General features: G+C 51.8%; 1 protein-coding gene across 4 annotated transcripts in view; it reads right to left on the bottom strand.

The window, feature by feature from the left end:
* Nucleotides 1-9,889: 9,889 nt before the first annotated feature.
* The window catches only part of arhgef7b (Rho guanine nucleotide exchange factor (GEF) 7b), a 169,743-nt gene continuing 157,505 nt past the window's right edge, over nucleotides 9,890-22,127 (bottom strand). For all 4 annotated transcript variants that reach the window (XM_072475992.1, XM_072475991.1, XM_072475990.1 and 1 more), the window contains 2 exons: nucleotides 17,550-17,604; nucleotides 9,890-13,058 (listed from right to left, as the gene is read on the bottom strand). In XM_072475992.1, the coding sequence (XP_072332093.1) occupies nucleotides 12,936-13,058; nucleotides 17,550-17,604 (178 nt within the window). In that variant the 3' untranslated portion in view covers nucleotides 9,890-12,935. The remainder of the gene's footprint in view (nucleotides 13,059-17,549; nucleotides 17,605-22,127) is intronic.

Here is a 22,127-nt window from a genome sequence, read left to right on the forward strand (position 1 = left end):
GCACGTTCTCCCCGTGTCTGCGTGGGTTTCCTCCGGGTGCTCCGGTTTCCCCCCACAAGTCCTGAAAGACGTGCTGTTAGGTGAATTGGACATTCGGGATCCGCGAGGCTCGACAAAAGATCTCTGACAACGAGGACGAGATTTTGGGCCTAGCGGTAAAGGTGGAGGCGCACGAGGCGCTCCACAAGAAATGGCAGGAGCGGTTCGAGGAGATGGAGAATCGGTCGAGGCGGAAGAATCTGCGGATCTTGGGCCTCCCGGAGGGGCTGGACGTGGGGGCCTATGTGGTCACCATGTTAAACTCGCTGATGGGAGCGGGGTCCTTCCAGGGGCTGGAAGGGGCCCATAGAGAGCTGGCGAGGAGGCCCAAGGCTAACGGGCCTCCGCGGGCGGTGCTGGTGCGGTTTCATCGGTTCGCTGAGCGGGAGTGTGTGCTCGGGTGGGCCAAGGAGAGGAGCAGCAGGTGGGAGAACGCGGAGGGTCGGATATATCAGCACTGGAGTGCGGAGGTGGCGAAGAGGAGGGCCGGGTACAGTCGAGCGAAGGTGGTGCTGCACAGGAAGGGGGTGAAGTTTGGCATGTTGCAGCCGGCGCGACTGTGGGTTACCTACAAGGACCGGCACCATTATTTTGAGTCTCCGGAGGAGGCGTGGGCCTTTGTTCAGGCCGAGAAGCTGGACACGGACTGAGGGTCGGGATGGGCGATTGGGGACTGCGGTGGATATGTTATGTTTATTCTTTTTTCAAGGGGGGTCCTTTGCATTGCTCTGTGTTTTTCTCTTTCGGGTTGGTGAGGGTGGTTGGGGCGGGTTGGGCACTGTTTTGGTTGGGTTGGTCGGGGGGGCTCTTGGAGGTGGGTAGGTAAATGGAACGGGGGGGTGGACGGCGGTGAGATGGGGCCCCGCGGGGGAGGGGGAGGCCCGAGTCGGGGGTAAGGGGACTGGGCCTGTAAAAGGTCAGAGGTGCGTCAGAGGTGGCGGGGCCTGGTACGTGGAAAGCGCGGGCTTTTTCCTGCGCTGAAGACTGGAGGGGGCGGGGGCGGGCAGGGAAGCGAGGGTTGTTTCCCGCGCTTCGAATGGAAGGGGGAGGGGGAGAGCCTATGGATGGGGAACGGGAGAGGAGGGTGTGTCACACAATGGGAGGAGTCGAAGGAGAGGCGGGAGTGGCCGGGGTCAGCAGACTTGCGGAAGTGCAATTGGGGGAGTAAATCAACTAGGATGGGTCCTAGCCGGGGGGGAGGGGGGGGGGGAATCGAGTTGCTGCTGCTATGGTCAAGGAGGAGCTGGAGCGAGTGTGGGGGGGGGGGTCGAGACGGGGGTCTGCTGCCGTGGGGAGTGGGCTGGGCGTGGGGTGCGGGCGCGGGGCTGGCCGAGGAGGGGTCATGGCTAGTTGGCGGGGGAGGGGGGGCGGGTAGCCCCCTGATCCGGCTGATAACCTGGAATGTAAGGGGACTGAATGGGCCGGTTAAGCGGGCCCGCGTGTTCGCGCACCTGAAGGGGCTCAAGGCGGATGTGGTTATGCTCCAGGAGACACACCTGAAGGTGGCAGACCAGGTAAGATTAAGGAAGGGGTGGGTAGGTCAGGTGTTTCACTCGGGGCTAGATTCCAAAAATCGAGGGGTGGCGATCTTGGTGGGAAAGAAGGTGTTATTCGAGGCGTCGAGCATTGTGGCAGATAATGGCGGTAGGTACATAATGGTAAGTGGTAAGTTGCAGGGAGAGAGGGTGGTACTGGTCAATGTGTATGCCCCGAACTGGGACGATGCGGGTTTCATGCGGCGTATGTTGGGTCAGATCCCAGACTTGGAAGTGGGGGGCCTGATAATGGGGGGAGACTTTAACACGGTTTTGGATCCGGCACTGGATCGCTCCAGGTCTAGGGCGGGTAGGAAGCCGGCGGTGGCTAGAGTGCTGAGGGGGGTTTATGGACCAGATGGGAGGGGTGGAGCCTTGGAGATTTGCAAGGCCGGGGGCGAGGGAATTTTCATTCTTCTCACATGTCCATAAGGCTTATTCCCGAATCGACTTTTTCATTTTGAGTAGGGCGCTGATAGCGAGAGTAGAGGATACTGAGTATTCGGCAATAGCCATTTCGGACCACGCCCCGCATTGGGTGGACTTGGAGATGGAGAGGAGAGGGACCAGCGCACGTTGTGGCGCTTGGAGGTGGGGCTGTTGGCGGACGAGGAGGTGAGCGAGCGGGTCCGAGGAAGTATAGAGAGGTACCTGGAGGCCAACGACAACGGGGAGGTCCGAGTGGGGATGGTATGGGAGGCGCTGAAGGCGGTGGTGAGGGGAGAGCTGATCTCCATCAGGGCCCACAAGGAGCGGAGAGGGCAGAGGGAGAGGGAGAGGCTGGTGGGGGAGATGGTGAGGGTAGACAGGAGGTATGCAGAGAAGCCCGAGGAGGCCGAATTCGACCTGGTGACCACCAGGAAGGCGGAGGTGCAGTGTAGGAAGGCCCAGCAGGCGATTTACGAGTATGGGGAAAAGGCAAGCCAGTTGCTGGCGCATCAGCTTCGGAAGCAGGACACAGCTAAGGAGATCGGGGGAGTCAAGGACAGGGGAGGGAGCGTGGTCCGGAGTGGGGTTGACATCAATGGGGTCTTCAGGGACTTTTATGAGGAATTGTACCGATCCGAGCCCCCACGGGAGGAGGGAGGGATGGGCCGCTTCCTGGACCAATTGAGGTTTCCAAAGGTGGAAGAGGGACTGGTGGCGGGATTGGGGGCCCCGATTGGGCTGGAGGAGCTGATCAAAGGGATAGGGAGCATGCAGGCGGGGAAGGCACCGGGGCCGGACGGTTTCCCGGTCAAATTCTATGAAAAATATGTGGACCTGTTGGGCCCGTTGCTAGTTAGGACCTTTAATGAGGCAAGGGAGGGGGGGGGGCTTTACCCCCGACGATGTCCCGGGCACTGATCTCCTTGATCCTGAAGCGGGACAAGGATCCCCTGCAATGTGGGTCTTATAGACCGATTTCCTTGCTAAATGTAGATGCCAAGGTGCTGGCGAAGGTCTTAGCCACGAGGATTGAGGATTGTGTGCCGCAGATCATCCATGAAGACCAGACGGGGTTTGTGAAGGGGAGACAGTTGAACGCGAATGTGCGGAGGCTTTTGAACGTTACCATGATGCCAGCGAGGAAGGGGGAGGCGGAGATAGTGGTGGCGATGGACGCTGAGAAAGCCTTCGATAGGGTAGAGTGAGGGTACCTGTGGGAGGTGCTGAAGAGGTTCGGGTTTGGAGAGGGGTTTGTCAGGTGGGTTAGGCTGTTGTCTGAGGTCCCGATGGCGAGTGTGGCCACAAACAGGAGGAGGTCCGAGTACCTTCGGTTGCACCGAGGGACGAGACAGGGGTGTCCCTTGTCCCCCCTACTCTTCGCACTGGCGATTGAACCCCTGGCTATGGCATTGAGGGAGTCGAGGAACTGGAGGGGGTTGGTGCGGGGTGGGGAGGAGCATAGGGTGTCGCTCTATGCGGACGACCTGCTGCTGTATGTGGCGGGCCCAGTGGGAGGAATGCCAGAGGTAATGAGGATTCTTAGGGAATTCAGGGACTTTTCGGGGTACAAGCTCAACATGGGGAAGAACGAGCTGTTCGTAGTTCATCCAGGGGACCAGGAGAGGGGGATTGGCGAGCTCCCACTAAAAAGGGCGGAGAGGAGCTTCAGGTATTTGGGGGTCCAGGTGGCCAGGAGCTGGGGGGCCCTGCATAGACTTAATTTTACAAGGCTGGTGGAGCAAATGGAGGAGGAGTTCAAGAGGTGGGACGCGTTGCCGCTGTCCTTGGTGGGTAGGGTGCAGTCAGTCAAAATGACGGTGCTCCCAAGGTTTTTGTTCCTGTTCCAGTGCCTCCCCGTGGTTATTCCGAATGCTTTTATCAGGCGGGTTAATAGGAGTATACTGGGGTTTGTGTGGGCGCGAGGGACTCCGAGGGTGAGAAGGGTGTTCCTGGAGCGGAGTAGAGATAGGGGGGGGGACTGGCGCTGCCCAACCTCTGTGGGTACTACTGGGCCGCCAATGCGACGATGGTGCGCAAGTGGGTGATGGGGGGGGAGGGGGCTGCATGGAAGAGGCTGGAGACGGCGTCTTGTGTGGGTACGAGTCTGGGGGCGCTGGCAACGGTGCCGCTGCCACTCCCTCCAAGGAGGTATACCACGAGCCCGGTGATGGTGGCGGCCCTCAAAATGGGGGGGCAGTGGAGGCGGCATAGGGGGGAAGTTAGGGCCTCGGTGTGGACCCCAATACGGGGGAACCACCGGTTCGCCCCAGGAAGAACAGGTGGAGGCTTTGCAGGGTTGCACAGGGCAGCGATACAAAAGTTTTGGCACCTGTTTGTGGACGGGAAGTTTGCGAGTCTGGGTGAGCTGGAGGAGAAGTACGGGCTCCCCCCGGGGAACACCTTCAGGTACTTACAGGTAAGGGCATTTGCCAGGCGGCAGGTGGTGGAATTCCCGCGGCTACACACAGTACAGGGCAGGGTGCTCTCAGGGGTTGGGTGGGTGTGGGGAAGATCTCGGAAACTTACCAGGTGATGCAGGAGGAGGAGGAGGCCTCGGTGGTGGAGGTAAAAGATAAGTGGGAGGAGGAGTTGGGAGAGGAGATTGAGGAAGGGACGTGGGCAGATGCCCTGGGGAGGGTGAACTCTTCCTCATCGTGCGCGAGGCTCAGCCTCATACAGTTTAAGGTGCTGCACAGGGCACACATGACCGGGACAAGGATGAGCCGTTTTTTTTGGGGGTGAGGACAGGTGTGTTAGGTGCTCAGGGAGCCCAGCACATCACACCCATATGTTCTGGGCATGCCCAGCGCTGGAGGAATTTTGGAAGGGTGTAGCGAGGACGGTTTCGAGGGTGGTAGGATCCAGGGTCAAACCGGGCTGGGGGCTCGCAATATTTTGGGTGGCAGAGGAGCCGGGAGTGCAGGAGGAGAAAGAGGCCGGAATTCTGGCCTTTGCGTCCCTGGTAGCCCGGCGAAGGATTCTCCTTCAGTGGAAAGATGCGAGGCCCCCAAGCGTGGAATCCTGGATCAACGATATGGCGGGGTTCATTAAATTGGAGAGGGTGAAATTTGCCTTGAGAGGGTCGGTACAAGGGTTCTTCAGGCGGTGGCAACCGTTCTTAAACTTTCCGGCAGAACGATAGACATTGGTCAATGGCAGCAGCAACTCGGGGCGGGGGGTTGTTTATGTTATTTACACTGGAGGGTCTGAGGGGGTGTATACACCTGTTGTGTTAAGTCAGGGTGTTAATGTTAATTTATTATTTACGTACAGGGGGAGGGGTTGGGGGGTTGCTTTTCTAGACTGTGTTTTGTACTTAACCCTGTTGGGTTCTTTTTTCTCTCTCATTTTGTTATTGATATTTTATGAAAACGTTTAATAAAAATTATATATTTTTTTTTAAAAAGGAAGGAAACTCTGCTGTCTCTACGCGGTCTGGCCTCCAGGTGACTCCAGACCCACAGCAATGTGGTCGTTTCCTAACTGCTCCCGGAAGTGGCTCTCTGCTTTTACCAGAGTAAAGTGTGGACCGTGTGTGGAATGTCCTCCTCCTGTGCTGTAAACATCTGTTTCCCTGTTCACGCTTCAGACTGTTGATTAAACTATTTCAATTTTATTATAAGGGCTCATTCTCTTCATAACTTTTTAATGAGGTATACTGTACAGACCACTAGGATTTGAACATTAAATACTAGGTGTCTCCACTGGGAGGCAGCGCTCAGCCTCAGCTCACTGACAGTTCCCAGTGTTGAACAGCAGGTGGCGATCTCTGCACACGGCACCTTCCAAAGGTTTGAAGCCTTCACTCACAGATTACAAGCGGCATCCACTCAGTATTTCATTGCCTAGTTTGGAAATGCAGTGTTTTACTGTCAAAGCTAATCACTGCAAATGGACAATTGGTTTTCAGACATGGCGAGGTCTTTATTTCAGAGATCCTTACGAACATTAAATTAGGATCAGGATGCCACTCGGCCCCTCGAGCCTGCTACCCCATTCACTCAGATCGTGGCTGATTTGACTGTAACCTCGACCCCATATTCCTGCTGACCCCCAATAATCTTTCACCCCCTTGTTTAATCAAGAATCTATCCAGCTCTGCCGTACAAATATTCAGACTCTGCTTCCCCCGCCTTTTGAGGAAGAGAGTTACAGAGACTCACGGCCTCTCCGTCTTAAATAAGCAACCCCTTATTTTTAACCAGTGACCCCCGAGTTCCAGATTCTCTGACAAGAGGAAACATCGTCTCCACCCTGTTAATACCCCTCAGGGCCTTAAAGGTTTGAATCAAGTTGTTCTTGCCCTTCGAAACTCCAGTGGATGCGCCCAGCCATTCCAAACGTTCCTCATCAGACAACCCGCCCATTCCTGGTATCAGTCTGGTAAACCTCTGAATTGCTTCCAACGCATTTAAACCCTTCCTTCAATAAGGAGACCATTACTGCACACAGCACTCCAGATGTGGTCTCGGCCAGGTCCTGTGTAACTGCAGCATAACCTCCCCACTTTTACATTCAATTCCCCTCACAACAAACAATAACATTCTATTACATTTGATTTTGATTTATTATTGTCACATGTATCAGTACACAGTGAAAAGTATTGTTTCTTGCATGCTGTACAAACAATGCACACCGTACATAGGGAAGGAAGGAGAGACTGCAGAATATAATGTTACAGTTATAGCAAGGTGTAGAGAAAAGATCAACTTAATACGAGGTAGGTCCATTCAAAAGTCTGATGGCAGTAGGGAAGAAGCTGTTCTTGAGTCGGTTGGTACGTGACCTCAAACTTTGGTATCTTTTTCCTGACGGGAGAAGGTGGAAGAGAGTATGTCCGGGGTGCGTGGGGTCCTTAATTATGCTGGCTGCCTTTCCGAGGCAGCGGGAATTATAGATAGAATCAATGGGTGGGAGGCTGGTTTGCGAGATGGACTGGGCTACATTCACGACCTTTTGTAGTTTCCTGCGGTCTTGGGCAGAGCAGGTTCCATACCAAGCTGTGATACAACCAGAAAGAATGCTTTCTATGGTGCATCTGGAGAAGTTGGCGAGGGTCGTAGTTGACATGCCAAATTTCCTTAGTCTTCTGAGAAAGTAGAGTCGTTGGTGGGCTTTCTTAACTATAGTGTCAGCATGGGGGGACATTTCCTAATTACTTGCTACTTGCTCCTAATTACATTTCCTAATTACTTGCTGTACCTTTTGTGAGTCATGTACTACGCAGATTTGAAAAGCAGGAGAAATCCGATCACACCTTTAAAGACTATTCTCCCACAGGAATTATCATCGATAACGATCTTACCTCATCAGTAAAATTACATTTTTTAAATGGAATATGATTGACGATATCAAACTTGGCATTCATAAACATTGAGGTAAACAAACAAAACAGACCTCGACAGATATTTAAAATAAAATATTACGATAATTAGTGTCACAAGCAGGCTTACATTAACACTGCAATGAAGTTGCTGTGAAAAGCCCCTAGTCGCCACACTCCGGCGCCTGTTTGGGTACACAGAGGGGGAATTCAGAATGTCCAATTCACCCAACTGCATGTCTTTCGGGACATGTGGGGGGAAACCGGAGCACCCGGAGGAAACCCACGCAGACACGGGGAGAACGTGCAGACTCCGCACTGTGACCCAAGCCGGGAATCGAACCCGGGAACCTGGAGCTGTGAAGCAACAGTGCTAACCACTGTGCTACCATGCTGCCCAATGGAGCACATATGATGGACCATATGGTCCCCTTCTGCTCTGTTACAAATCTGTGATCAGTTAAACCAAAGAAGCGCAGAGGAGGTTACCCATGTGACATAGATGATATTTATCTCATTGATTACTATGTACTATTACTATGGGGCAGCACGGTAGCACAGTGGTTACCACAGTTGTTTCACAGCTCCAGGGTCCCAGGTTCGATTCCCGGCTTGGGTCTCTGTCTGTGCGGAGTCTGCACATCCTCCCCGTGTGTGCGTGGGTTTCCTCCGGGTGCTCCGGTTTCCTCCCACAGTCCAAAGATGCGCAGCTTAGGTGAATTGGCCCTGATAAATTGCCCTTAGGGTCCAAAAAGATTAGGTGGGGTTACTGGGTTATGGGGATAGGGTGGATGTGTGGGCTTAAGTAGGGAGCTTTTTCCAAGGGTCAGTGCAGACTCGATGGGCCGAATGGCCCCCTTCTGCACTGTAAATTCTATGATTCTATGTAAAGGGATTACGGGTAGTGGCTTGAGATGGATGGAAAGCTGGTTATCAGAGAGGAAGCAAAGAGTTGGAATAAATGGACCTTTTTCCAATTCGCAGGCAGTGACTATTGGGGTACCGCAGGGATCTGTGCTGGGACCCCAACTGTTCACATTATATATTAATGACTTGGACGAGGGAACTAAATGTATTATCTCCAAATTTGCAGATGATACGAAGTTGGGTGGGAGGGTGAGCTGTGAGGAGGATGCAGAGATGCTTCAGTGGGATTTGGACAGGCTGAGTGAGTGGGCAGATGCATGGCAGATGCAGTATAATGTGGATAAATGTGAGGTTATCCACCTCAGTAGCAGAAATAGGAAGGCAGATTATTATTTGAATGGGTGTAAATTGAGAGAGGCGGATACTCAGCGAGACCTTGGTGTCCTCGTGCATCAGTCGCTGAAAGTAAGCGCGCAGGTACAGCAGGCAGGAAAGAAGGTGAATGGTATGTCGGCCTTCATAGCGAGAGGATTTGAGGATAGGAATAGGGATGTTTTACTGCAATTGTACAGGGTATTGGTGAGGCCACACCTGGAGTATTGTGGGGAGTTTTGGTGTCCTTATCTGAGGAAGGATGTTCTTGCTATGGAGGGAGAGCAGCGAAGGTTTACCAGACTGATTCCTGGGATGGCGGGACTGTCAGATGAGGAGAGACTAAATTAATAAGGATTACATAGTTTAAGGATAAGGTGTGAATCTTTTAGGACTGAGATGAGGAGAAATGTCTTCACCCAGAGAGCGGTGAATCGTGGAATTCACTCCCACAGAAAGTAGTTGAGGCCAAAACGTTGTGTAATTTCAAGAAGGAATTAGAAATAGCTCTTGGGGCTAAAGGGATCGAGAAATATAGGGGGGAGGTGGGACCAGGGTATTAAATTTAATGATCAGCCATGATCGTAAAGAACGGTGGAGCAGGCTTGAGGGGCGAAATGGCCTCCTCCTGCTTCTATTTTCTATGTTTCTCTGTAATTATTAAAACAAAGTGTTTGGTATTGTCTTATTCCCTTTACTGGGATCTTACTGTGCATATTGGTTGCTGTATTTCCTATAAGTGACTACATTTCAAAAGCACTTCATTGGTAGTAAAATATTTTGCCGCGTCTTTAAGTCATAAAAGACCCTATATAAATGCAAGTACTTGCAAACCTTTCCGAGTTCATGTAAGCACCATATGCTCCTTGGGGGCGTCATTCTTAATCTGCACGAATAGTTTCTGCATTATCCTAATCTCATCTTTAGCCAAATGGATACTCCTCGCCTGCACTGTTTTAATATCGCATTTCATATTTTTATGAGTGTAAGACATTGTTTTTCTTATATTTTATATGTTACAGTAATATTATTAAAGAACCTCCTTAAGGTATCCAGACTGCTAACGCTATAATTAAGAAGTCGTAAAAGGTGAGGTTTGGGTAAGAGATTTCCTTGGAAATGTGAATGAATTAAAGACATGCAGAGTTCCACACAATGGTCGATAGCAATGCTGTGAATTAGGAACACTCCACACGAATTGCCAGGCCACTGTGTACAAATGATGAGATTGTGATTTGTATCTTCCACATGTTCGATTTATAAACTGCACGTAAGTGGATGCGTATGGGACGTAAACATAAACAATTCAGTCAGGATCGGGAAATTCTGCTTTCAGTTAATTATTTTATTAGATGTATTTACACAGGAAATCCTAAATTACAAATATTAGTCAACCATTGAAATCTCACTTCATCAGGAAATATTCACCTAAATTTAATCCTGACATGTTATACCTTTCACACATGGGGAAATGTTAAATACATTGCAGGAATTTCCTAATTAACCACAGGGTTAGAACAGATATTTCAGTTCATCCGCCCAATAACAAACCCGCTCTACGATCACAAAAGGAGTTTCCGAGTCCCTGTGTTTAGTGACACGGGGAGATGGGACGGGAACACTGGGTGTCATTACCTCAGGCACAGGTAACCAGCTGATAAAAAGAAACATTCAAAAGAAACTTAATCAAAAGTAGATCTAAAGTCCCATCACCATTAACTACAGGAATGTACGAGACTGAAAATAAGTTTCATTTCATTGACCTCAGGAAGTTTCAGAGCTCAAAAAGGTAGATACCGTTCTAAAGAATAAAGGGATTCGGGGATATGGTGTACGGGCCGGAGAGTGGAGCTGAGTCCACAAAGATCAGCCATGATCTCATTGAATGGCGGAGCAGGCTCGAGGGGCCAGATGGCCTCCTCCTGTTCCTAGTTCTTATGTTCTTATGTATCCCTGCTCACGGAGTGGGTCAGTAAGGGAGGAACAGCGTGAGCTGTTAATCGTCTACCCCTTATTTGGTGCAATGCTGGATCTGACATTCTGCTGCTCTCACACCGTTAAATTTAATTAGAGACGGTAAAAGAGGTGGAAACAAACTAATGATAATGTTTGGATCTGGGATTTGGAACTCTGAGCCTGGGTAACTTATTTCCCAACTTTTCCCATTTCCCAACATTTAGGTGCAGCGATCACTGACCTTGATCCAAACAGCGACTGTAAAGCAGCAGACATCAATGTCCCAGCAGGTACACTACAGCCCTGCAATCTCACACCACACACCTGATGCCTCTGCCGTTTTTACCGTAACTTAACCCCACTCAACAGCACAACTTCTGTCAAACCTCTGACAGATTTGAGAACCAATTTATCTGTGATATATTTACCCAGGCAGCTCACCTACCCACCACCTTCTCAAAGGGCAATTAGGAAAGGGCAATAAACGCTGGACTGGCCGGCGAGGTTCACATCCTGTAAAAAAAAAAGAATTTTAAAAGAATATTCAAGACCAGGGGTTTGCCGCAAATGTCCGCTATACAGTGGGTGATGTACGAAATAATGTTCCATTCATGGGTAACGGGACACTGCCCTGATTTCCTGTACCTTCATCCTGAATTAGACTGAGAATGCACCTGTCATTTCCTGGGGCCAGGGTGCAAAAGAGAATGACCTCACATTCTAGGCCTTTGCACTTTGGTGCATATCGACAGAGAGAGAGACAGATGTATCACGCTGCCACGTGACAGATGCGGAACTAAGAAGTACTGAAGCTGCCTCAACTCTTATCAAACAACCTGAACAAAAATGTAAAATAATCTTTTTTTCCAGTTTGGCCTAATGCCTTAGTGTAAATTGTTACACAATATAAATTACAGCAACAACTAAACTTCTGGCTATCTAGAGAGGTGTTACAGAGCTGACTAATCGTGCTTGCTGCATGCAAACCTGTTAAGAGTTAACTTTGTTAAGTGCTGACTTAATCACTGAAAACACATACAGACTAATGAAAAGTAAATGGGTAGATTTCTAAATCAGGTCCTGATCACAGAGTCTCAGCTGTAGGGAGAAATCTGCCTCGTGCAGTTCAATTCTCAGAAAACGAGAATTCCCAGTCAGCAGGAAATGGGAATTTTAATGCTACAAACTTATTTTCTTGCCCCAAATCAAAAGTCTGAATGAGAGAGGCAAGATTTTAAACATAAAGGTTTAATTGTGATTCTGTAGTGAGCACTGTCTGTGTGGGCTGAAATCTCTATCCACTCCCACCAGTCACTGTGTGCGCCTGGGGTAAGGGCTGCTGTCTTAGAGAACAATAGCCACCACCTTTCTTACCACATCGAGAACTTCGGTCATCAGGAAAATGTTACATCGCAAAGAATAAACTTTTCAACAGTGCCCAAGCACATAGGTCACAATTCAATCGAGTCTGAGCTCACAGCTGCTGGCATTCGAATGCACTGCTCATCCTTTCACAATCGTACAAAGGGTTATCCTGTACAGTAAAGCTCCCAGTGTGAAGCTCTGTTGGGCTGGTTGAGAACATGTCACTCTGCCTGAATCATCCCGTATATTTAAAGTTGGGAATGATTGATTTGTGTGCCCAATTTCCTCTGGAGGCATTGGCAGAGTGAAGTACAGATCCTCAGTCAGGCTGCTGTCGGCCTGCATCCTGAGCTCCACACACAATACATCATTCAGCAGCCAGGCTCACAAGTATTGTCTTCATCAAGTGTCAGCGACAGAGAAATGTTCCAACCAAATGTTACACTTTCACCAAACTCAGTTAATTAACAGACCAAACAGCTAACACCAGGGCCCATTCACTGAAACCACCCAGATTCCATTCGACGCTTTCAGATCTAAATGACAAACGCCCAGTGTCCGGTTCAAAACTTGCGTTCTCCTCTCATTCAAGATCTGACCTCAAATCATTGATATTAATCGATGACAAATTCCCTGAAGATTCGCTTCCTATTTGTTACAATTCTGGACGCACTTGCTGCGGGTTTCATATTCCCGGATCTGTCTGACTGACAATCCCACTCCGGATTTTCAGGACATCAATGGACGGAAAAATCAGGTTGTGAGCAGATTCAGTTGGGCTGGATTGCACGCTCGCTCTCTGGGGAACTGGCGACACTAAAAACCAGGACAGGCTAAAGATTACTGCTCGTAATATTCACAGGCTGGACACTTGCACCTGGTGACCACCAGTTTGCTATTTCAATGGATGATTGACCTATTTAAAATATACCAAGTCTTTGTTAAAGTAGTGGACAAGCCAACAACAGAGGAACGTGCTGATTGACAGAAACAGTCATTGCCAGCCCGTGTGGTGATGTCCCAGCTGCTGTCACTGAAGTTAAAGTTTGCTACAGGTTGGTTTCATCCCAAGAGAAATCATTCATATTCTTTAGAACTTTCCTAACCAGCTTCTCTAACTCCTTGCGAGCTCTCTGCTCCTCCTCCAATGAACGTTTCATCTTCTTGTTTTCCTGGAACACAAAATTCAGAATGAAAACCTAATGAAGGGGTTGGAGTGGAAACATTAGCAGGAAACACACCCAGATTGTCTGGTACAGACCTGCTACCATTGGGCCCGGGGTACAGACAGGGATCTCTGGATTTTAACGGGGGCATCACAGCCAGGGGTGCCGGGACATTGACAGGGGTGCAGGAGTATGGAAGAGGGGCCCAGTAGGCGGACAGGGGTCCCGGGGGGTCCGCACAGGGGGCCCTGTTGGCGGACAGGGGTCCCGGGGCTCTGCACAGGGGTCCCCGGGGGGTCCGCACAGGGGTCCCGGGGGGTCCGCACAGAGGTCCCCGGGGGGTCCGCACAGGGGTCCCGCACAGGGGTCCCGGGGGGGTCCGCACAGGGGTCCCGGGGGGGTCCGCACAGGGGTCCCGGGGGGGTCCGCACAGGGGTCCCGGGGGGGTCCGCACAGGGGTCCCGGGGGGGTCCGCACAGGGGTCCCGGGGGGGTCCGCACAGGGGTCCCGGGGGGGTCCGCACAGGGGTCCCGGGGGGGTCCGCACAGGGGTCCCGGGGGGGTCCGCACAGGGGTCCCGGGGGGGTCCGCACAGGGGTCCCGAGGGGTCTGCACAGGGGTCCCGGGGGGTCTGCACATGGGTCCCGGGGTATCCACACAGGGGTCCCGGGGGGTCTGCACAGGGGTCCCGGGGGGTCTGCACAGGGGTCCCGGGGGGTCTGCACATGGGTCCCGGGGTATCCACACAGGGGTCCCGGGGGGTCTGCACAGGGGTCCCGGGGGGTCTGCACAGGGGTCCATTTCACTCGGATCAATTTCATTAACTTCCGTACGGCCTTTTTAGGCAAATGTTATATTTAAACAGCACCACGAAAAATTGTCACAATTCACAACCTCAGCACATCCTAAAGCGCTTCACACTTAATCAAGAAATGTTCAAACTGGAAACACAGCAGGAAACACAAGAGTAACTTCATTTCAATGTTAATGAAAGCCTATTTGTGACAATACAGATTATTCTTCACAGCAAGCACCTACAAACGGCACTGTGATAATAAACTGACAATCTGTTCCAACACTATTGGTTGAAGAATAAATAATTGTCAAGGCACAGGAGAGAACTCCACATGTCATCTTTAGAATAGGGTAATGGGGTCCTTTATGTCTACTTCAGAGAGCAACTGAGGCCCCATCCAACAGATGGCAGCATTTATAGTGCAGCACTCCCTCAGTACTGACCCTCTGACAGTGCGGCACTCCCTCAGTACTGAGCCTCTGACAGTGCAGCACTCCCTCAGTACTGAGCCTCTGACAGTGCGGCACTCCCTCAGTACTGACCCTGTGACAATGCAGCGCTCACTCAATCCTGACCCTCTGACAGTGCGGCACTCCCTCAGTACTGACCTTCCGACAGTGCAGCACTCCCTCTGTACTGATCCTCTGACAGTGCGGCACTCCCTCAGTACTGACCCTCTGACAGTGCCACACTCCCTCATTACTGACCCTCTGACAGTGCGGCACTCCCTCAGTACTGACCCTCTGACAGTGCGGCACTCCCTCAGTACTGACCCTCTGACAGCGCGGCACTCCCTCAGTACTCACCCTCTGACAGTGCAGCACTCCCTCAGTACTGACCCTCTGACAGTGCGGCACTCCCTCAGTACTGATCCTCTGACAGTGCAGCACTCCCTCAGTACTGACCCTCTGACAGTGCCACACTCCCTCAGTACTGACCCTCTGACAGTGCGGCACTCCCTCAGTATTGACCCTCTGACAGTGCGGCACTCCCTCAGTACTGACCCTGTGACAATGCAGCGCTCACTCAATCCTGACCCTCTGACAGTGCAGCACTCCCTCAGTACTGACCCTCCGACAGTGCAGCAATCCCTCAGTACTGACCCTCTGACAGTGCAGCACTCCCTCAGTACTGACCCTCCGACAGTGCAGCACTCACTCAGTACTTAACTTCCAACTGTGCAGCACTCCCTCTGTACTGACCCTCTGACAGTGCGGCATTCCCTCAGTGCTGACCCTCTGACAGTGCAGCACTCCCTCAGCACTGACCCTCTGACAGTGCGGCATTCCCTCAGTACTGACCCTCTGACAGTGCAGCACTCCCTCAGTACTGACCCTCTTACAGTGCGGCACTCCCTCAGTACTGACCCTCTGACATTGCGGCACTCCCTCAGTACTGAGCCTCTGACAGTGCGGCACTCCCTCAGTACTGACCCTCTGACAGTGCGGCACTCCCTCAGTACTGACCCTCTAACAGTGCGGCACTCCCTCAGTACTGACCCTCTGACAGTGCGGCACTCCCTCAGTACTGACCCTCTGACAGTGCGGCACTCCCTCAGTACTGACCCTCTGACAGTGCGGCACTCCCTCAGTACTGACCCTCTGACAGTGCAGCACTCCCTCAGTACTGACCCTCTGACAGTGCGGCACTCCCTCAGTACTGACACTCTGACAGTGCGGCACTCCCTCAGTACTGACCCTCTGACAGTGCGGCACTCCCTCAGTACTGACCTTCCAACAGTGCAGCACTCCCTCTGTACTGATCCTCTGACAGTACAGCACTCCCTCAGTACTGACCCTCTGACAGTGCCACGCTCCCTCATTACTGACCCTCTGACAGTGCGGCACTCCCTCAGTACTGACCCTCTGACAGTGCCACACTCCCTCAGTACTGACCCTCTGACAGTGCGGCACTCCGTCTGTACTGATCCTCTGACAGTGCAGCACTCCCTCAGTACTGACCCTCTGACAGTGACACACTCCCTCAGTACTGACCCTCTGACAGTGCGGCACTCCCTCAGTATTGACCCTCTGACAGTGCGGCACTCCCTCAGTACTGACCCTGTGACAATGCAGCGCTCACTCAATCCTGACCCTCTGACAGTGCAGCACTCCCTCAGTACTGACCCTCCGACAGTGCAGCAATCCCTCAGTACTGACCCTCTGACAGTGCAGCACTCCCTCAGTACTGGCCCTCCGACAGTGCAGCACTCCCTCAGTACTTAACTTCGAACTGTGCAGCACTCCCTCTGTACTGATCCTCTGACAGTGCGGCACTCCCTCAGTACTGACCCTCTGACAGTGCAGCACTCCCTCAGTACTGACCCTCTGACAGTGCAGCACTCCCTCAATACTGACCCCCTGACAGTGTGGCACTCCCTCAGTACTGACCCTCTGTCAGTGCAGCACTCCCTCAGTACTGACCCTCTGACAGTGCAGCACTCCCTCAGTACTGACCCTCTGACATTGCAGCACTCCCTCAGTACTGACCCTCTGACAGTGCAGCACTCCCTCAGTACTGACCCTCTGACAGTGCAGCACTCCCTCAGTACTGACCCTCTGACAGTGCAGCACTCCCTCAGTACTGACCCTCTGACAGTGCGGCATTCCCTCAGTGCTGACCTTCTGACAGTGCAGCACTCCCTCAGTACTGACCCTCTGACAGTGCAGCACTCCCTCAGTACTGACCCTCTGACATTGCGGCACTCCCTCAGTACTGAGCCTCTGACAGTGCGGCACTCCCTCAGTACTGACCCTCTGACAGTGCGGCACTCCCTCAGTACTGACCCTCTGACAGTGCGGCACTCCCTCAGTACTGACCCTCTGACAATGCGGCACTCCCTCAGTACTGACCCTCTGACAGTGCGGCACTCCCTCAGTACTGACCCTCTGACAGTGCGGCACTCCCTCAGTACTGACACTCTGACAGTGCGGCACTCCCTCTGTACTGACCCTCTGACAGTGCAGCACTCCCTCAGTACTGATCCTCTGACAGTGCGGCACTCCCTCAGTACTGACCCTCTGACAGTGCAGCACTCCCTCAGTACTGACCCTCTGACAGTGCAGCACTCCCTCAGTACTGACCCTCTGACAGTGCAGCACTCCCTCAGTACTGACCCTCTCACAGTGTGGCATTCCCTCAGTACTGACCCTCTCACAGTCTGGCACTCCCTCAGTACTGACCCTGTGACAGTGCGGCACTCCCTCAGTACTGACCCTCTGACAGTGCAGCACTCCCTCAGTACTGACCCTCTGACAGTGCAGCACTCCCTCAGTACTGACGCTCTGACAGTGCAGCGCTCCCTCAGTACTGACCCTCTGACAGTGCAGCACTCCCTCAGTACTGACCCTCTGACAGTGCGGCACTCCCTCAGTACTGACCCTCTGACAGTGCGGCACTCCCTCAGTACTGACCCTCTGACAGTGCGGCACTCCCTCAGTACTGCACTGGGAGTTTATGCAGTGCTGTATGTCTTTGGGGAAATATTGATATCTGGTGCCTTGATGTATCTTTTCCTAAGTTTAGTGTCCTGAGAACTTTACTAAAATGAGTAAAGTGCATTGCACCATTTGTAAGCTGATTAGAAGCTGCCAGGTCTCCCACCACACCGCTGCTTCCGGTCTGTTGTTAAAGTCCTTGGGGAATTTATTGTGAAGAATCTTGTGCAATGTCTCTGAGCTCGAGTGTAATTAATCCATTTACCTGCTTTAGCTCAAGAACCTCATCTTTCAATGCATAAACTGTGTCCACAAGGCTCCTGTTCGAAGAGGAAATCAAAGAGAAATCAGAATAGATAAAAATGGCCGGGTTGTTGAGGTTTATTAAAGAAAGCAAATAGAGACATTTGAGTGATTACTTTGCGTTGCCTCAATTCAGTCCACAAGCAGGAACCTGGACTTAGGATGTCCTGTTAATTTAAACCTCTGCATCGCAGTGACCTCTCTGTCCTTGGCTTCCTACCTGGTTCCAACGAAACTCAATGTAAAGTTGAGGAACAGCATCTCATCTGTGGCTGGGTCACTGCCCGTCTGGCTGAGGCCACCGCCTCAAATCACAAACACTGGCAACAATTCCCCGCTTACCGCCGTCACCTCCTCCAGACTGGTTTCGGGGCTGGTTTAGCACAGTGGGTTAAACAGCTGGCTTGTAATGCAGGACAAGCCAGCAGCACGGTTCAACTCCCATACCAGCCTCCCCGAACAGGCGCCGGAATGTGGCAACTAGGGGCTTTTCACAGTAACTTCATTTGAAGCCGACTTGTGACAATAAGCGATGATTATTATTTTAGACACACCGTTTGTTATCCCATTACACATCTCCCTTTGCCTCTCACCATCATCCCTTGTCTTTTCATCTCTCCATTCTGCGACTTTATCACAGACATTTCCTTCTGTTCCTTCCTCCACTCTTTCTGCTTAAAATCTGGTAAATCTTCCATCAGTGCACCAGAATTTTCATAGTCAGGGGAGACTATGATGGACGAACTAAAAGGGAAATGGGAAGAAGAGCTAGGGGAGGAGATTGAGGAGGGGATGTGGGCAGATGCCCTAAACAGGGTAAACTCGTCGTCCTCGTGCGCCAGGCTAAGCCTGATTCAGTTTAAGGTATTACACAGGGCACATATGACTGGAACACGGCTCAGTAAATTTTTTGGGGTGGAGGATAGGTGTGCGAGGTGCTCGAGAAGCCCAGCGAATCATACCCATATGTTTTGGTCATGCCCGGCACTACAGGGGTTTTGGATGGGGGTGACAAAGGTGCTTTCGAAAGTAGTAGGAGTCCGGGTCGAACCAAGCTGGGGGTTGGCTATATTTGGGGTTGCACAAGAGCCGGGAGTGCAGGAGGCGAAAGAGGCCGATGTTTTGGCCTTTGCGTCCCTAGTAGCCCGGCGCAGAATATTGCTAATGTGGAAAGAAGCCAAGCCCCCGGGGGTGGAGACCTGGATAAATGATATGGCGGGGTTCATAAAGTTAGAGCGGATTAAGTTCGTCCTAAGGGGGTCGGCTCAAGGGTTTACAAGGCGGTGGCAACCGTTCGTCGAATATCTTGCGGAAAGATAGAAAGGGGAGAACAAAGAAGGCAGCAGCAGCAGCCCAGAACTTGGGGGGTGGGGGGTGGGGGGGGGGGGGGGGTGTGGCCTGAGACAAGGCAGTTGCCAATTAGGGCTAGTTTTTATTTTTGTTATTTAATATTTATTTATTTGTTGTTGTTTTCTTTTGTTCTTGTTTAAATAAAAAAGGTCATTATTATCTGTATTGTTACAATGTTGTGTAAAGGATGCACAATGTACTGTGTTGGTTGACCAAAAATTTTCAATAAAATATTATTTAAAAAAAAAAGAATTTTCATAGTCTATAGAATCCCGACAGTGCAGAAGGCCATTCGGCCTGTCCAGTCTGCACCGACCAAAAGAGCAATCTACCTCGGCCCACTCACCTGTCCAATCTCCGTAACCCCACTTAACCTGCCCATCCCTGGACACGAAGGGCAATTTATCACGGCCAATCCCCCTAACCTGAACTTCATTACACTGTGGGCGGAAACCGGAGCACCCGGAGGAAACCCACGCAGACCCGGGGAGAACGTGCAGACTCCGCACAGACAGTGACCCAGCGGGGAATCGAACCTGGGACCCTGGAGCTGTGAGGTAGCGGTGCTGAGCGCTGTGCTACCGTGCTGGCAATGAAGTGAGATATCTCTACATTATCAAGAAGAGGAGTTTAAAGGGCAGACATTGCACAGTTCCAGGTCCAATCTGCAACATCAGTGACTAACAGTATGGGAGGGATGGGATGCAGGGTTCCAAGCTTTGGTACAGACACACCATACAGTCACACAACTCTCAAAGCAAAAGGTTGAGGCACTGATGTCAAACTCTGTTACATTCACTCACCCAGCTATTGCAAATTCATCAGCAAAACTCTGCCGAAGGCTCACCAACTTCCTGTGCTTCTTGATTCTTTGTGTATCTGTACAGAATGACAAGGGGCGCGATTCTCCACCCCCCCCACCGGGTCGGAGAATCGCCGGGGGCCGGCGTGAATCCCGTCCCCGGCGTGTCCCGAATTGTCCGCCACCAGAGATTCGGCGGGGGCGGGAATCGCGCCGGTCGGCGGGCCCCCCCCCGGCGATTCTCCGGCCTGCGATGGGCCGAAGTCCCGCCGCTGTCAACCCTCGCCGGCCGACGTGGATTAAACCACCTACCTTACCGGCCGGACAAGGCGGCGCGGGCGGGCTCCGGGGTCCTGGGGGGGTGGCGCGGGGCGATCTGGCCCCGGGGGTGCCCACACGGTGGCCTGACCCGCGATCGGGGCCCACCGATCCACGGGCGGGCCTGTGCCGTGGGGGCACTCCTTTTCTTCCGCCTTCGCCATGGTCTCCACTATGGCGGAGGCGGAAGAGACCCCCTCCCCAGCGCATGCGCGGGGATGCCGTGACGTCCGCTGACGCTCCTGTGCATGCGTGGCGCCAAAGGCCTTTCCCGCCAGCCAGCGGTGCGTAAATCACTCCGGCGCGGGCCTAGCCCCTCAAGGTGAGGGCTTGGTCTCTAAAGGTGCGGAGAATTCAGCACCTTTGGGGCAGCCCGACGCCAGAGTGGTTCCCGCCACTCCATCCCGCCGGGACCCCCCGCCCCGCCGGGTAGGGGAGAATCCCGGCCAAGGTATCTACGATATATGCTGCAGAAACAGGCCATTCTGTCCAACCGGCCCGTGCTGCCGTTTATGAATAGAAACATAGACGGAAAATAGAAGCAGGAGGCCATTCGGCCCCTCGAGCCTGCTCCGCCATTCATTAGGATCATGGCTGATCATTAAGTTCAATACCCTGATCCCGCCTTCCTCCCATATCCCTCGATCCCTTTCGCCCCAAGAGCTGGATCTAATTCTTCTTGAAGTTACACAATGTTTTGGCCTCAACTACTTTCTGTGGGAGTGAATGCCACAGATTCACCGCTCTCTGGGTGAAGAGATTTCTCCTCACCTCAGTCCTAAAAGGTTTACCCCTTATCCTCAAACTATGGCCCCCGAGTTCTGGACTTCCCCACCATCCGGAACATTCTTTCTGAATCTACCCGGTCTAATCCTATTAGAATTTTATAAGTTGTTATGAGATCCCCTCTCACTCTTCTAAACTCCAATGAATATAATTCTAACCGATTTAGTCTCTCCTCATCTGACAGTCCCGCCATCCCAGGAATCAGTCTGGTAAACCTTCGCTGCAGTCCCTCCACAGCAAGAACATCCTTCCTCAGATAAGGATACAAAACTGCGCACAATTGGTTCCTCAACACACTGGTCCAGAAAACTATCTCGTATACACTCCAGAAATTCCTCCTCTATATCACTGTGACTAATTTGACTCACCCAATCTGTATGCAGATTAGTCACCCACAATCACAGATGGTACTTTATCATATGCATCTCTGATTTCCTGTCTAATGCTATTCCCAACATTACCACTGCAGTTTGGTGGTCTGTACCGCCCCTACGAATGTTCTTTTCACTTGATGTTTCTTAACTCCACCCAGACTGATTCCACATCATCTGTACTAATATCTTTCCTCAATATTGTATCAATATCTTCTTTAATCAACAATGCAACTCCACCACCTTTTCCTTTCTGTCTGTCCTACCTAAAAACTGAATAGCCTCAATGTTTAGTTCCCATCCTTGGTCACCTTGGAGCCTCGTCTCCGTAATCCCAACGATATCATACCCTTTACATCTATCTGTGCAACTAATTCATCCATTTTATTTCAAATGCTGCATGCATTCAGGTACAAAACCTTAAGGCTAGTCCTTTTAACGTTCCTTGTCCCTTCCTACTATTTTTTACAGTGTTATTATCTGATACAGGTCCTTGATTTCTCTGTCTATTACTTTTCTTATTCTCCATGTTGTCTTTTTCTCTTGTTCTTGATTCTCCCTGCTCTGATTCCTTACATAGATTCCATCGCCCTGCCGTATCAGTGTAAACCCTACCTAACCGCTCTAGCAAGTACCTCCTGAGGACATCAGTCCCGGTCCTTACCAGGTGTAACCTGTCCACTCGAGACTCATCCCAGCTTTACTCACCTAGTTTGACCACGGCAGCCCTGTATTCCCTTCTCCCTCGCGCTTCTATCTCGTCTCCCCTTACACCAGTCACTTCCACCATTCCAGAAGGCAGTTCCACAGTCTCACCACTCTCTGATTAATGAGGTTCCCTCGGAGTTCTGTCCTGGCTTTCTTGGCGATTATCTTACATTGATGGCCCCTGGTTCTGCTCTGCACCACAAGC

This window comes from Scyliorhinus torazame, chromosome 15 (assembly GCF_047496885.1).
Source record: "Scyliorhinus torazame isolate Kashiwa2021f chromosome 15, sScyTor2.1, whole genome shotgun sequence".
Classification (NCBI taxonomy): Eukaryota; Metazoa; Chordata; class Chondrichthyes; order Carcharhiniformes; family Scyliorhinidae; genus Scyliorhinus; species Scyliorhinus torazame.